This window comes from Bubalus bubalis, chromosome 13, assembly GCF_019923935.1.
Source record: "Bubalus bubalis isolate 160015118507 breed Murrah chromosome 13, NDDB_SH_1, whole genome shotgun sequence".
Taxonomy (NCBI): Eukaryota; Metazoa; Chordata; class Mammalia; order Artiodactyla; family Bovidae; genus Bubalus; species Bubalus bubalis.
The window spans coordinates 22,530,222-22,546,760 of NC_059169.1; the positions used below are offsets into that span (position 1 = coordinate 22,530,222).

Here is a 16,539-nt window from a genome sequence, read left to right on the forward strand (position 1 = left end):
ATGTTGGTGAAAGGGAGAGGAATGGGCATGTAGAGTGAGTTGGAAAAGCATCATGACTTGACTAACTCTATTCTGAAAGTCTTTGACAATTTTGACCACAATTTTGTAAGTTGAAATCCTTATTTATTCTATGGGGGTCTTGTTATTCTGAAGAAATTACTGTTGTTAAAAATACTTACTGGTCAGTGCCTAGATTTCTTAAAGAAATAGAATAAGACAGGTGCTTGCTAAACACACTGTACTGCCCATAGCGTTTGTTTTGCAAACTAGGCTTTTTGTCTTCCTCCTTAGTGCTGCTGGCCTTGGCTGGGTAATCTGGTGAAAAGAAAGACTCTCCACTTCCTCTCCTTCTGACATTTATTTCCTTCAGTTCACGGGTGCTCAAAGGTGGGTACTGAAACTTACAGAAGTAGAATTTACTTACCCAGTTACCCAAGTGATTCCTCTGGGTCAATTCCATTCCTTCTGTCTCCAACCAGTTTGCTCCTCAGATGTTCTCTGATCTGCTTTTTATTCTATGGCACTTCAAATTCCTCTATCCCCTTCCTCTTGCTCTGTGATAAAGGAAAACTTTCTTGGGAAGGTGAGATGCATAATCTCTTCATATATATTGGGCTGGCCAAAAATTTTGGGTTTTTCTGTTAAAATGCTATAGAAAATTTCCCACAAGCTTTTTGACCAACCCAATATTTCACGGTGAAGATGCTTCCAATGTGGCAGTTGACAAGTGCAGGAAGGGGAGAGACTCTTGAATCAGATGTTTGCAAAGTTATCCACAAACTTCCATCCCGGCACTCTGTTCCAAATAGTTATTGCCATTTCTACTGTGAAGATGTAAATCATATTGTAACGAAATTCTTCAGTTTTTTTCTGCACATGGAAATAGGTTAGTTTAAGGACTCATTTGAGTGAAACTCCATTTACAAAATGATGATATAAGAGTAATTCAGCGATCATTTAATTCTAGCAAAGGCAAAGAAAGATTTCAAACGAGAAAATTTTGTCTCTATTTTTCAGAAATGATTGATATACAACAGTCTACAATTAAAAAAAATATGCCCAGTGTCATATCTAATAACATGAATTATTGCTGAATTTTCATACAACCCATGTTTTTATATAGGATACCAAAGTTGACAACCTAAAGAAATACTGATATCACAGACTGCTCAATGACTTATCTCAAAAAATCACAAGTCTGGGTTGAATGAATTCACTCAGGAAGAAACAATTTTGATTGTACCTGAAGAGTTCTGATGCTAGAAACAATATTTTTAGTGCTTGAAAACAATTAGCAGTAAACTAATTGAGTCCTTTTCAAAGCATCATCATTGAGTACTTAGAAAAGCTGAGTATTGGGAGGAAATAGCATATTAACTTCTGTCCTTTAATTAGGAAAGAACACTCCAGACACTACTTCATTGATAAGATGTTCCTGGAAAAATAGAAGATAAAAGACATATCTAAGATTTTTAAAAATAATATTCCGCCACACGCTCCCTCCCTCCCTGTTTCTCATCTTTCTTTCCTTATATTTTTATGCCATCCTGTGTCTTATGGCCAAAGAAATGTTTAAACCCTTCAGTTGCTCAGAAAACAAAAAGAAATGTTATGATTCTGTGATAGTTAGAAAATATATATGTGTATTTTCTCATTTTTGGTAGCTGGTTTATTTTAGCAGCCTATGTATTTGAATGAAATTTTCACATGTGAGAGAGTAATGATTAGTACAAAAGAAAAGGTTCATGTTTACATTTTTCTTTTTTCTATGCTTTTATACTATATACAATTTGATAATTATACATTAGGATTGTACGGTTAATTTTACTTGTATTTTTAAATCCTTGTTTAGAGACTTAAATCACCTTTGAATGACTTTTATGCTAACTTAAAGATTTTGTACTACTGTTCCGAAACTGTTATATCTTTGAACCAAGAATGTATATGGTTTGTTTAGAGACATTACTTATATGTTTGATTCTACTCTGACTAGTTACATGACACCAAACAAAGTACATAGTATTTCTAGCCTCAGTTTCCTCCTTGGTTAAATGGAGGTGATAATATTATTGGTGAGACTAAAGGAGATTTTGTGTAAGAGCATTTATCATGGTGTATATGCAAAGGAAGGGCCCTGGATTTTGCCTCAGATTAACTGATTCTTCCTCAATACATGGAGAATACTAGACTGTTTCAGATTATTTTATATAACAATAACTCAGAAATTCAAGAAACTCCTTTAATTGATCCCAGTATAAAATGGGACTATAACTGTGAAAGATAATTTAAATACATATATATTCACCTGAATGTTCTCCTTTAAGTCATCTTGGAAAGTAAACATGTATTCTACCATTTGGTAGCAATGGTACCAAATGGTAAAGCAATGGTACCAATGGTAAAGCAACTTTACCATTGCTTAAAAACTTTTTAACCTTACTAATGGAAAACTCTTATAAAGCAAATTCTGAGCCATATTAAAAGAAAACAACTCAGTGTTATTGTTTTATTTGACTAAAAATTGAGCCCATCCTTTAGAAGTGAGGAAAGACAAATGATATGCTTTGTCTCCTCTGAAAGAGCCTTATAAATTATAAGAGCTATACAAATGTAAGACGGTTTATAGCAGAGTGTTAAAGAATGACCTTATTGAAAATATTAAAAAAGTATGCCTCAGGCTCTTAAAGAAATTCTAAAAAACCTCAAGTGTTTTGAGCTCTAGCTTCATCGTTTGTGGTATATGTATTGTCTCCTAAACGCCTACATGGAGATAGACAGCACCCATTTGAGTATGTAAAATTTAATTGATAAAAAGATATTCATTCATACTATCAATTTTGTTACTACTCTGCTTTTAACCGTTTCCTACAATACCTAAAATTATCTTTTATCAACTAATTTTATCCAGGTACATATTAGACTGCTGAACCATGTTATTTAGTTGGCTTTTCTAAAGACCCTTCAGGTTTGGGTCAGAAGTGCTGCCATGGCAACCCAACTGTGGCTTGGGCTGGAGTGCCGCAAATGGTTGACCTCATATTACACATTTCAGAGCTGTTTAAATAAAGAGTTGAAGTTGAAATTAAAATTTTAAAAAGTGTTAGGTTTCTAATATTTGGAGTATGGTGGTGCAAATGTGCTAAAATCCAAGCAGATCATGTTAAGGCGGAGTGGAAGCCTAGGAAAACGGCATCCAGAATTGGCAGGTAGAATAGCACTTCCAATTCAGAGTCATATTTGAACAGACAAGAAAAATCTGACTTATCTTGGCAGTTTAAAAATACTGTGGTGTAAGTTGACCATCACCAGGTTCTCATCAATAATTGAGAACCTGAGGGAGAATAGGGTTTGATCATATAGTTTCCTTATTTGGAGAGATTGATTTCATCCTACAAATGCTTGTTGATTGAGTCCCTGTCAGTTCTTTTTTCAGAGGTCATTTGAAATCTTTTTGATTTTTTAAAAATTTTATAAGTTCAGTACTTCTCTTTTCTATTCTGTCACTTTGTATTAATTATATTTTCTGGCTATTGACTGTATATGATACTTCCTAATAAAAGCTGACTTATCTCTTTCTCCTTAAGTACAGTGATAAGCACAGTGTCTGCTGAGGCATCTTATCTCAACTGGGAAGTCAGGGACTTTGGATTAGTGGCTCTGCTAATGTGAAAATACGAAAAGAGCTAAAACAGCGCATGCCATGTTTTCTATATTAGTGCATCTTTAGATATTCATAGGAACTTTGGAAATATATAGATAATTGTTCAATATCAAGTTTTAAAAAACAGCAAATTTTTGAAGTAACATTTTGAAAATGGATGAATATATCATTGTTTCTAGGAGAAAATGATCAATATTCTTTAAAATTTTCCACCAAATAATTAACAGCTTTATTAGAGATATTCCTAGAGCAGGCGTGTGCTTTGCAACATAGATAAGTCCATTAGGAGGCAGAGAGATAGGAGGGAACACAGTCACAATACCAAAGATACATTTTGTATATAATGGGATACAAATCAGATGCTATCAAAATACTCAGCTTTACGTTTGTCAGTGGCTTAGTTACAGTGGATAAAAATCATCAAGCATCTTCAATGAAATTATGTGAAATGCTCCTTGCAATCTACTCTATAATTTATAGGCTTTCAGTCATTTCTTTCTATAGCTTATAAAAATGGAAGAATATCTTGAAAATGCATGCATACTACTTGCCATTGTTTGTTTCTGATTCAGTTAATGAAATTCTGATTCCAGTATTTTAGGAAAAGCCATGTATTGTTTTCATCATCCTGCAAATACACCTTCAGTTGAAAACATTTTTTTCTTTTAAAAAGGAAGACGTTGGAATTGAGAATAGTAAAGTTACAGACATACTAAATCCTTCTCATTCAAAGTCACTTCCGCGCTCTTCACATTTGCAGGTTTAACATGTTAGCGATTAAGAACATTTAAGCTGGATTCATATTTTAGATTCAAAGAAGACATGTTTTCAAACGGTCTATCATGTAAACGTTGATTTTTAGGTACTTTGTCAACATGCCAACTTGGCTTCCAAGAAGTTAGTACCTTCTGGTAAATATAATTGTTACATTTGATACTCAGAGCAAGAGAAGGGAGAAATCAAGACTCCACTAAGACATGTGTATCGGGGCAGAAGAGCTGTTACCAAAGCCCAGGAAATAACATCACTACACCCATCAGAGTCAGTGCCATAGTTTGAGTTGCGGCCGTACATCCTGCTCCCGTTGTGTCTAAAGTACTACCACCGTCTGTTTGATGGATTTGCTTCACGTCACTGAGGTTCATCTCCTCTGGCATCCCTGTAGAGGCAAATGAGAAAATCACGGAATGATGGATATACCACCTTACCATGATCCTTCTGGAACGAATCTCTACCCAAATTGTGGACACGACTGTTTTTAATCTTTTTGTATAGCATTCCCTGTGTATTTCACCTGACTCTAAATGATGAATATGACACATACTTCTGCATTTCTTAAATTGGAACGTATAAGACCTTGAGTGGGAGTGCTCAGAAACTTTATGAGAACAAAGTAAAAAGTACTTTCTAGCTTTTTGAAAGCATTTGGAATATTTCTCTAATGTTATCAAAGTAAAGAAATGTAATTAAAATGTCTTGAGGTATAGTATCAGTGCTTGGCCCAGAGATGTAACAATGGTAGGAACTGTGTGAAATCTTTTCTTATGAAAATAAAGCCATGTAAGGAGAGGTAATTAAATTGGACATTTTTAAAAGGTAGAATTTATACAGATATTTTGTATTAGGCTAAACTATTCACAGATCCTCACTGAAATATATCAAAGAATAATAAATATTAAATGATACCCTTTATACACACACAGAGCTATGGGGATAGGGGTATAGATATCTGTCAGTAGATCAAAGAATTTAGTAGTAGGATGGATTGGGGATTGAAGTTAGGGATGAAGTGTTTGATTAAAGAAAAAAAATGTTGTACAACATTATAGATCGAAATCTAGTCACATCCTGGTTATTACTTCTGTGTGTTGTAAAACCCAACAAACTGAGGAGGAGGCCAGCTCCCCAGTTATTGGGGATGAAAGAATTATTTCATCCTTTAAGATTATTTTTGTAAAGAAGTTTACCTTACTATGATACCCCTAAGAAATTCCTGATTTATCAGTTACTATCCAGTGTCACCCACGTGCTGAGACTGTGAGACTGTCTGGATTATCTCATGGTATGCCACCATCAGTCACAATTAACAGGTTTAAATTCAGTGTTACTAGGGCTACAAATATTGACATCGTAATTACAGTGAGACTGGAAAAAAAAAAGCTTCATATAAGGAAAAGTCAATATTTATGTAATTAGGTCAATACATATATATAATTCAGAAAGTAAGCTCCACTGCGTTCAGGGATGAGAGCATTAAAACGAAGCTCAGCTCTACTGATCTGACATATCGATTTTACAGTCTGAGCGCTTGTGTTATTATTCATTGTTTGGGTACTTGTTTTGCCCTTCTATGTCATTAGGCAAGATGAATAAACTAGCAATTCCTTTTTTTTTTTTTTTTAATGGAGACTGGAGAAGAGTGTGCATATTTTAGTCATGGTTTTATACTCCTTGTTATGTTAGAATATAACAAGGAGCTGTGTGGACTCTAGGCAATTAAAATTTTTTCCAAGATAACTACATAAATTTGAGCTTTAAGGGATTTATTTCCTTTTTAAAGCACTGTGAGGAGGTGCCTGGATTGGATTCATGAAAAACTTTCTTATGCCTTCTGGAGTCAGTATTTTCCTCATTCATTCATGAGCCAGGCACTGGTTTGGGCTTGAGGGTACCGTGGTGAGTACAAATATGAAAATAGAAAGATGTTAAGTCTTATGTCTGCGAGTCAGGCAATACGAGGAGGGATTATATCATCTTCGGTCAGATGCCATTTTAACATTGGAGGTAGAGGTATTACCAATAAATGCGATAGTTCTAAGGATGATGGTCCCTTGAGATAAGAATTATATAGAAAGAATGAAAGATCTCTTGAAGAGCCTGGCAGTCAGGGCTGCAGTTTCAGATCAAATCACAACCTGGTCTGAACTTCTTTTAAGAAATCTTTGCATGCCAAGAAGGCCAAGGCCACAATGATCTGATGTAGTGATTGATTGTTTTCTTAAAGGAACTTAATTCACTAAGCTTACAAATTATACTAAAGCTCAGCCAAAGACCCATAAAAGAAAAATCAGTTTGATGATTTTGCAGAGAGGGAGAGGGTGGGATGATTTGGGAGAATGACATTGAAACATGAATAATATCATATATGAAATGAGTTGCCAGTCCAGGTTCAACGCACGATACTGGATGCTTGGGGCTGGTGCACTGGGACCACCCAGAGGGATGGTATGGGGAGGGAGGAGGGAAGGAGGGTTCAGGATGGGGAACACGTGTATACCTGTGGCGGATTCATGTTGATATATGGCAAAACCAATACAATATTTTAAAGTTAAAAAATAATAAATAAATTAAACAAAAATGAAATAATTTAAAATAAACTTTTCTACGCCTATGGCAACACACAAAGATAGCAATAAATTCCTATTTCTGCCCTCGGTGGCTTGCAGTCTGGAAGAGATAGACAGATAGCCATGCTATTACAAAAACAAATGAAATGTTAAAATTTGGGCACTTGCCTGATGGTTGGTGCTATGAAGTAATATTCTCCTACACAAGATGAGGTGTCAGTTAACCTACTGTCCAATTGACAAAGGCAGGACAGAGAGGTGATGACAACCAGTTTGGCAAGGATATAGCCCTTTATTAAGGAAGATTGCCAAAATATAGCAAAAGTGTTTGAAATGTACACTTACCTAGACACCCAAATTCTGCTTTAGTGGAAAAATTCCATGGGAATAATTTTAAAAATATGCACATATTTATTCACAAAATAATCTGTGCATTATTAGTGAAAAGTCATAAGCCATTAAGTGTCTACTAGTAGGGAACTAGGTTAAGAAAATTGTGCATTTACTTACTTTAAAAGGTTCAAAAAGTAGATATTAGTGCAGAAGAATGTTTTGATATTATTTTATACACATACTTGCATGGTCTTTAAGGATCTTTGAACTCAGTCTATGGCTGCCTTTCTTTAAGAATAGGGACTCTATCATTGATTTCTGTATTCACTGAGTAAGCATTTAGTAATAAGTAGGTGAATGAATAAGTTGATAACTTTAATCCAGGACAGAAAATTGCAAAACCATAAAAATGTTTCTCCACTTCAATTTGATTTTCCCTTCCCACAGTTTTATTGGGATATTAATTGACATAACATTATGTAAGTTTAATGTGTACAATATGTTGATTTGATGTACTTATATTTTATAAAATGATTGTCACCATAGTGTTAATGTCTCCAGCATGCCACATAACTACCTTTTTTTTTTTTCTTTTTGTGGTGAGAACATTTAAGATCTACTCACTTAGCCCTTTCAAGTATATAATTCAGTGTTAATCACCGTAGTCACTGTGCTTGACATTAGATACCCAGAACTTATTTATCTTATAACTGAAAGTTTGTACCCTTGAACAACATCTCATTTGCCCTACCTCCCAGTTCTTGGCAGTCATCAATCTACCCTGTTTCTGTGAGTTTGCTTTTTTTTTAAGTTATAGATACAAGTGATGTAGCAGAGCATTCATCTTTCTCTGTCTGACCTATTTCACTTAGGATAATGCCCTCAAACTTCATCTAGGTCATAGCAAATGGCAGGATTTTCTTTTTTCATGTCTGAATAACATTCTATTGTTTTTATATACAATACATCTTTATCCATTCATCTATTGACAGGCTGTTTTTGTATCTTGGTTATTGTGAGTAATGCTGCAGTGAACATGGGAGTGCAGATATCTCTTTGAGATCCTGTTTTCATTTCCTTTGGGTATATATCCAGAGATGGAATTGCTGGATCATATGATAATTCTATATTTTAATTTTTTGGGAACCTCCATGCTGTTTTCCATAGTGATTAGACCAATTTGCATTCCCACCAAGAGTGCACAAAGATCCCCTTTTCTCCACACCCTTGCCAATACTTATCATTTGTCTTTTTGATTATCAGTTTGGTTCGGTGACCCAGTGGTGTCCAATTCTTTGCAACCCCATGGACTGCAGCATGCAGGCTTCCCTGTCCATCATCAACTCCTGGAACATGCTCAAACTAACGTCCATCGAGTCAGTGATGCCATCCAACCATCTCATCCTCTGTTGTCCCCTTCTCCTCGTGCCGTCAATCTTCCCCAGCATCAGGGACTTTTCCAAGGAGTCAGTTCTTCACATCAGGTGGCCAAAGTATTGTAGCTTCACCTTCAGCATCAGTCCAATGAATATTCAGGAATGATTTCCTTTAGGATGGACTGGTTGTATCTCCTTGCAGTCTAAGGGACTCTCAAGAGTCTTCTCCAAAACCACAGTTCAAAAGCATCAATTCTTTGGCACTCAGCTTTCTTTATAGTCCAACTCTCATCTACATATGTGACTACTAGAAAAACCATAGCTTTGACTAGACTGACTTTTGTCGGCAAAATAATGTCTCTGCTTTTTAATACTGTCCATATTGGTCATAGCTTTTCTTCCAAGGAGCAAGCGTCTTTTAATTTCATGGCTGCATTCACCATCCTCAGTGATTTAGGAGCCAAAGAAATAAAGTCTGTCACTGTTTTCATTGTCTCCCCATCTATTTGCCATGAAGTGCTGGGACTGGATGCCATGATCTTAGTTTTCTAAATGTTGAGTTTTAAGCCAGCTCTTTCACTCTCTTCTCTCTCTTTCATCAAGAGGATCTTTAGTTTCTCTTTACTTTCTGCCATAAGGGTGGTGTCATCTGCATATCTGAAGTTATTGATATTTCTCTAGGAATCTTGATTTCAGCTTGTGCTCCATCCAGCCTGGCATTTCACATGATGTACTCTGCATAAAAGTTAAATAAGCAGGGTGACAATATACAGCCTTGACATACTCCTTTCCTGATTTGGAACTAGTCAACTGTTCCATGTCCAGTTCTAACTGTTGCTTCTTGACCTGCATACAGGTTTCTCAAGAGGCAGGTCAGGTAGTCTGATAGTCCCCTCTCTTGAAGAATTTTCTACAGTTTTTTGTGACCCACACAGTCAAAGGCTTTGGCGTAGTTGATAAAGCGGAAGTAGATATTTTTCTAGAACTCTCTCACTTTTTCGATGATCCAACGGATGTTGGCAATTTGATCTCTGGTTCCTCTGCCTTTTCTAAATCCAGCTTGAACATCTGGAAGTTTTCAGTTCACGTACTGTTTTTGATAATAGCCATTCTAACAGTTGTGAGGCCATATCTCATTGTGGGTTTGATTTGAATTTTCTTCATAATTAGTGCTGTTGAGCATCTTTTCATTTATCTGTTCACATTTGTATGATTTCTTTGGAAAAATATTTACTTTCTTAAGTTCAATCTCTTTTAATATAAAGACATAAAATTACACCACAGCAACACAGAATATAGAATAAAATATTAGAATTAGGTGCAAACCTGGAATTTTACATCTGAGAGAAAAGTAGTGAATGTAATAGCCAAGATTCAGTGTGAGAATATTAACTTAGCAAGTACTTGCTAAATAAAGTTGCTATGGATCTTGTAACATTCAATAAAAACTATTACCCTTGGTCATTACTTGATAGATTTGAATGGTCATTTATACTAAAATTAGCCATATGTATATTGACTGGACATTTGGGTGTCTAACAAATCTGATATGGTTTATGTAACAGTTTACCATTTTTTAAATGATTAATCCATTCTTATCTCTTAGGAAATGTAATTGATAGACTCACCCAGACTATTGAGTCACTTTAATCTAGGGTGTATCCTGAAAAAAATGCTGTTATTTTCCAGTTTTCCTTGGGGGCTTCCATGTAATCCAGTAACAAGAGCAGAGTGACTGTATGGTTGAAGAGACAAGGTCTGTGATAATCATGAACCATTATGGAATGTCACCTCTGTGATCTTCTATTTGATATTCAGGGTCTGACTAATAAATAGGATTATTATTCTGTTCTCTGTGAGAAAAGGTGTGAAATTTATTTATAGTTCTTTTGGTTGATGCTTTATAACCAAGCGTAGTCTTCCTTTTTGACAAATTATGTGAGAATAATGAAGTAATTTTAATTGTTAGTAAGTTAAACAGTGAGTTAAAACATTAATAGGAGATTATGACTGTAAACCAAAGTTTACTTTAAAGTATTATGATGTATTGAGATATTTCAGTTCTGGGTAATATCAGGGATTATTATCGCTTGTTTCTCTATCAAATGGATTATTGGTTGCTCTCCAACAATTAATGGAAAAGGAGTACGTCAAGGCTGTATATTGTCACCCTGCTTATTTAACTTATATGCAGAGTACATCATGAGAAACGCTGGACTGGAAGAAACACAAGCTGGAATGAAGATTGCCGGGAGAAATATCAATAACCTCAGATATGCAGATGACACCACCCTTATGGCAAAAAGTGAAGAGGAACTCAAAAGGCTCTTGATGAAAGTGAAAGTGGAGAGTGAATAAGTTGGCTTAAAGCTCAACATTCAGAAAACTAAGATCATGGCATCTGGTCCCATCACTTCATGGGAAATAGATGGGGAAACAGTGTCAGACTTTATTTTTCTGGGCTCCAAAATCACTGCAGATGGTGACTGCAGCCATGAAATTAAAAGGCGCTTCCTCCTTGGAAGGAAAGTTATGACCAACCTGGATAGCATATTGAAAAGCAGAGACATTACTTTGCCAACAAAGGTTCGACTAGTCAAGGCTATGGTTTTTCCTGTGGTCATGTATGGATGTGAGAGTTGGACTGTGAAGAAGGCTGAGCGCCGAAGAATTGATGCTTTTGAACTGTGGTGTTGGAGAAGACTCTTGAGAGTCCCTTGGACTGCAAGGAGATCCAACCAGTCCATTCTGAAGGAGATCAGCCCTGGGATTTCTTTGGAAGGAATGATGCTAAAGCTGCAACTCCAATACTTTGGCCAGCTCATGCGAAGAGTTGACTCATTGGAAAAGACTCTGATGCTGGGAGGGATTGGGGGCAAGAGGAGAAGGGGACGACAGAGGATGAGATGGCTGGATGGCATCACTGACTCGATGGACGTGAGTCTGAGTGAACTCCGGGAGTTTGTGATGGACAGGGAGGCCTGGCATGCTGCGATTCATGGGGTCGCAAAGAGTCGGACACGACTGAGTGACTGAACTGAACTGAACTGAACAATTAATAGTAATTAGCTTTTATTTTTCAGGATAGAGTTTTTAGCAGAGAAAATACTGTTTGGATTTTTTTATTTTTTCAGTTTCTAGTGTTATTTTTTATTCCATAATGACCATCCAGATCTTTTTCCTCACTTTGTGGTATTGATTTCTGAAGACTTTAGAAAGGAAACATACATATCATATGAAAAATGCTTCCCTGGTGGCTCAGACGGAAAAGTGTCTGTCTACAATGTGGGAGACCTGGATTCGATCCCTGGGTTGGGAAGATCCCTGGTGAAGGAAATGGCAACCCACTCAGTATTCTTGCCTAGAAAATCCCATGGACAGAGGAGCCTGGTGTCCATGGGGTCACAAAGAGTTGGATATGACTGATCAACTTCACTTTCTTTTCTTTAATTATTTTAAGCAATTTTCTTTACTATTGTGAGTTTTTTTAAAACAAGTGTTGTGAAACTTCTAGAAATAATTTTTAAATAGAAAATTTTAAGTGCCATTTTGTGCAATTGATAATAAAGACCAAATATTGTGTGTGCTAAGTCACTTCAGTCACATTTGATTCTTTGCAACCCTATGGACTGTAGGCCTCAAGTCTCCTCTGTCCATGAGATTCTCCAGGGAAGAATACTGGAGTGGGTGGCCATGCCCTCCTCCAGGGGACCTTCCCACCCAAGGATTGAATCTGTGTCTCTTGCATCTCCTGCATTGGCAGGGGGCTCTTTATAAAGTTTATTAAATATACTAGTCCTTATTTATATACTACAGACTTAATTGTAAGAATTTACAAGTATTGAAACAATTAAAATTAGTGATTCTGTAAATTATTTGTGAAGAATATAAGACTGATCAGATATTGCTAGTTAGTGAAGTCACAAAAGATTTGTATATCCTAACTCAGTGATAATATGGGGTTAAATACTATTAAAAATTAAGATATACTAAAGATTTACCTGGACACATAGTAGTAATATTCAATGTACCAAAAATAGAAAAATTTTAAAGCACTCGAGAGAAAGGGCAGATAGCTTTTAACAGAACAAAATATTATATTAATTTTCAAAAGCAATAATAGAAGCTAAAATAAAAATTCTAACTGTGAAAGAATGTAGAATTCTACACAAAGTTATACAGTATGGAAAAAATAAAGGCATAAATAAATGTATTTTAACAAAGAGTGCTTTTAATACTCCCCAAATGATTCTAAAGTATTATTAAAAATGTATGTAAAAATAAACAGCACAAATGGAGTGGGATGAAAGTTATTAATATAATAGTGTTCAAAGTAATTGGCAAACATCTAGCTAGGTTACTGTATATAAGCATTTTAGTTAAGAAAACAATAACAAAATGATTAATTTAGATATAATTTTAAAAGATATAATTAAAATATTTACAAACAATTTTTAAAACATTGTAAAGTATTGGTATGTTCTGGGAAGAAGTGAGATATTTACTTTAGGTTTTGTCAAGAAAAATGTGTACTTTAATGAATGTTAAAATTTCAAGGCTAAGAACTTAAAAACTTCATATGGAACATATATACTCCTAATCCATTAAAGCAAAGGGGATTAATAAAATCCAATAGAAGTCAGGAAAGAATAAACACTCAAACAAATATGCCCAAAGCGCAAAATCAGATGTTAAAGCCATATACAAATAATTCAGTAATCTCTAAATGAAATGAACTGCATCAATTAGAAAACAGACACTCAGTTTGGATTTCAAAAGAAATTTAGCACCATAATAAAATGATACATAAAGGGTGAGAGTAAAAGCTTAGAAAAACACACTACAAGTAAATAATAACCAAAAGAAAGGTGATGTCATTATATTAATAAAATACATGAGTTTTGAACATTAAAAGGGGTAAAGAAAGTCTTCACATAATAACAAAAGAAATAATTCAACATATAGATATAACAATTCTGTGCCTAAGCTCATATTTTCAAAATAAATCAATAAAGGAAAAGAAATTGGATAAAATAACAAAGCAAAATGGACACATAAACATTCAGTGGGAAATTTTAATCTTGCTTTCTCATTACCTGATAGCTCAAGCAAATGAAAATTAGTGAGGATATGGATGACTTGGTCATCCACCTCTTTGGGCCAGGAAAAGAACTCCACTGACTTCCAGCCATGATTCTAGTAATAATCCTAGTATCTCTTTGCCCTGTACCCCCAACTCCTTCACATGGAAAAAGAACAGATTGCCCTGATCACTAAGTTGGGAAGAAGAACCAAAATGCTTAACTTTTAAATTTCTCATCCTCTTTTGAATTGAGAAATGTGAGGATGCATATTACCCTGCTTTTCACCATGAGTTGAAACTAACTCTGCAGGAAGGACCCATGATTTTCTAGCTATGCTTCTGACCTGACAGTAATTCTTGGATAAATAATAAGTATCATATGTCAGTACATTCTCTAGTCCAGTTTTTAACAGTAAAATATCTGATATTTTTATTTTTATCTGTCTGACGCGTAGTACTTATATTTCAATTGGTTCTAACCTCAGAAGAAGGAGTATAACTTACTACACCAGACCCAAATACAAGCTTTCACAAGTGGTCTAATAAATGAATAAATATAGCTAGCTAGCAAAATTAGATAGCCTAATGTAGTTAATGACTAGTGCATATACTGTGTAAATATTGTTTTAAAGTATACCTAAGACGTTAACAAAAGGGATCGCATAGCAGGGCACAAAGCAAGTAACAAGGAATTTTAAACAAAAAATATGAAATTTTTGGTAACGCAATAAAATTAAATGTCAATACTAAAGGAAAACTATGATCCCTACAGCAAACCTTATCTAAGGACATAAAACAAGACCTAAATAAACAGATGTATCAAGTTCATAGATGAGAAAATTTGTTTATATTGTGTCTCTTTCACTATATTCTGAAATTCCATCATGATGTCCTTTGGTGTGGGTCTATTGGATATTGGATCCACTGTGTTGGGCTGTCAGTGAAACCTACAAACTCATGTCCATCTTGGGAAATGTTCTTGAATTCTTTATTGATGATCTCCTGTTTACCATATTCTCAATGTCTGGGTGTCCCATTATTTAGGTGTTGGATTTCTGGAAAGAGTCCTCTGGTTTTCTCTTCTAGTTTCTATCATTTTACTCTAGTTTCTAGGGGATTACTTAAGCTTAATTTATTTTTTCTTGAGGTTTTCATTCTTATATTCAGAGTTTAGATTTACTAAACTTGATATTTTTCCTCTATATACCCCTTTGTTTTTGTTTGAGACTTCTCAGACTTTATTAAGACACTAATTACAGTATTTTTTGAAAGTACTGTAGCCTTTAATACAATTTTTTTTTCTACTTGTGGATATATGGGGGGCTCTATGCAGACCCTTATATAAGTGTAATCCCTGATTCATTGTTGTTTAAGAAGTTGAAGTGAAAATTTGGGTAGAACTCTGGGTGTGTGCATGCTGCTGCTGCTGCTGCTGCTGCGTCACTTCAGTTGTGTCTGACTCTGTGCGACCCCATAGACGGCAGCCCACCAGGCTCCCCCATCCCTGGGATTCTCCAGGCAAGAACATTGGAGTGGGTTGCCATTTCCTTCTCCAATGCATGAAAGTGAAAACTGAAAGTGAAGTCGCTCAGTTGTGTCCGACCCTCAGCGACTCCATGGACTGCAGCCTTCCAGGCTCCTCCATCCATGGGATTTTCCAGGCAAGAGTACTGGAGTGGGGTGCCATTGCCTTAGGGCTCAGTAATTAGTAGACAAATGTGATCTTGTTTCCATGTCTGTTGAGGAAGCTGCCTATGTCAGTTGGATAGGGTAATTAAGGCTGAAAAATCAAATGCCTCCTAAGTATGGGCAGCAGTGTCTACTGCCAGCCCTGGAAACCCTGTGCTTTGTAACTAAGTACCTCACGTCCCTATCGACACATCCATCCATGGTCAACAGAACCGAGGGAGATGAGGGGAGAAACAAACTGACAATTAAAAGCATTCATCTGGAAGGAGTACCTAACATTTCTGTTTACTGAGTTTATTGGCCAAAGCTAATCACATGACTCTAACCTCGAGGGACAGGGATATGTAGTCCTATATGTGCACAAAGGGGTGAAGAAACAGAAATATTGTAGACCAGAAGTCTGTCAGGTCCCCTTTAACTGTCTTTATTTCTTCTTAAGCTAGATCTTCTCAGCAGAGACTTTTTGATATCTTGCCTAAGAGTAATTCCTTGCCTGCAGGAATTCTGGGAGCCAGGTGAGAGCAGGCTTGGGGGAGGGTATAGGTCTCAACATTCATTATTTATATATATATATATGTGTATGTATGTGTGTATAAATTTTCCAGTTATCTTTTTTTGGGGAATAATACTCCTGCCTTCAGCTGTGCCCAGTCCAGAGACCCTTTCTAGATTATACAGTATCCTGTAGCATACTGACATATGGGAGAGATGGACTGATCAGTCAGGAGTGGAGAAAGAAACCATTGAATGGTATAGCTATTGACTAGTCCTTATTTTATTATGTGAGCTCCTTCTTACCAGTGGTGACAGATGATGCCTATTCCTTTATTTTTTGAAGATGTTGTTGAACAAATTTGGTTCGTTCTTTGCTTTCTTCAGTGTTGCTTGTCAATTGCCTTCCCTGGGCCTCCTACATATTCATTATTCATCCATTAGCTTTATTGTTTCCAAATGTTGTTATCATCACCTCTTCTATTTCCTTGACCCTCAGTAAATTTTATATTTTTATTAAAAGTAATCCTTACACTGTATTTTAGTGGGATGGCAGGA

The 16,539-nt window shown here is 35.7% G+C and overlaps 1 protein-coding gene across 1 annotated transcript in view; it reads right to left on the minus strand.

Annotated features, from left to right (window-relative positions):
• Positions 1–3,859: 3,859 nt before the first annotated feature.
• The window catches only part of GPC5 (glypican 5), a 1,547,826-nt gene continuing 1,535,146 nt past the window's right edge, over positions 3,860–16,539 (minus strand). Inside the window, exon 8 of the mRNA XM_025263152.3 lies at positions 3,860–4,820. Within this exon, the coding sequence (XP_025118937.3) occupies positions 4,663–4,820 (158 nt within the window). The 3' untranslated portion in view covers positions 3,860–4,662. The remainder of the gene's footprint in view (positions 4,821–16,539) is intronic.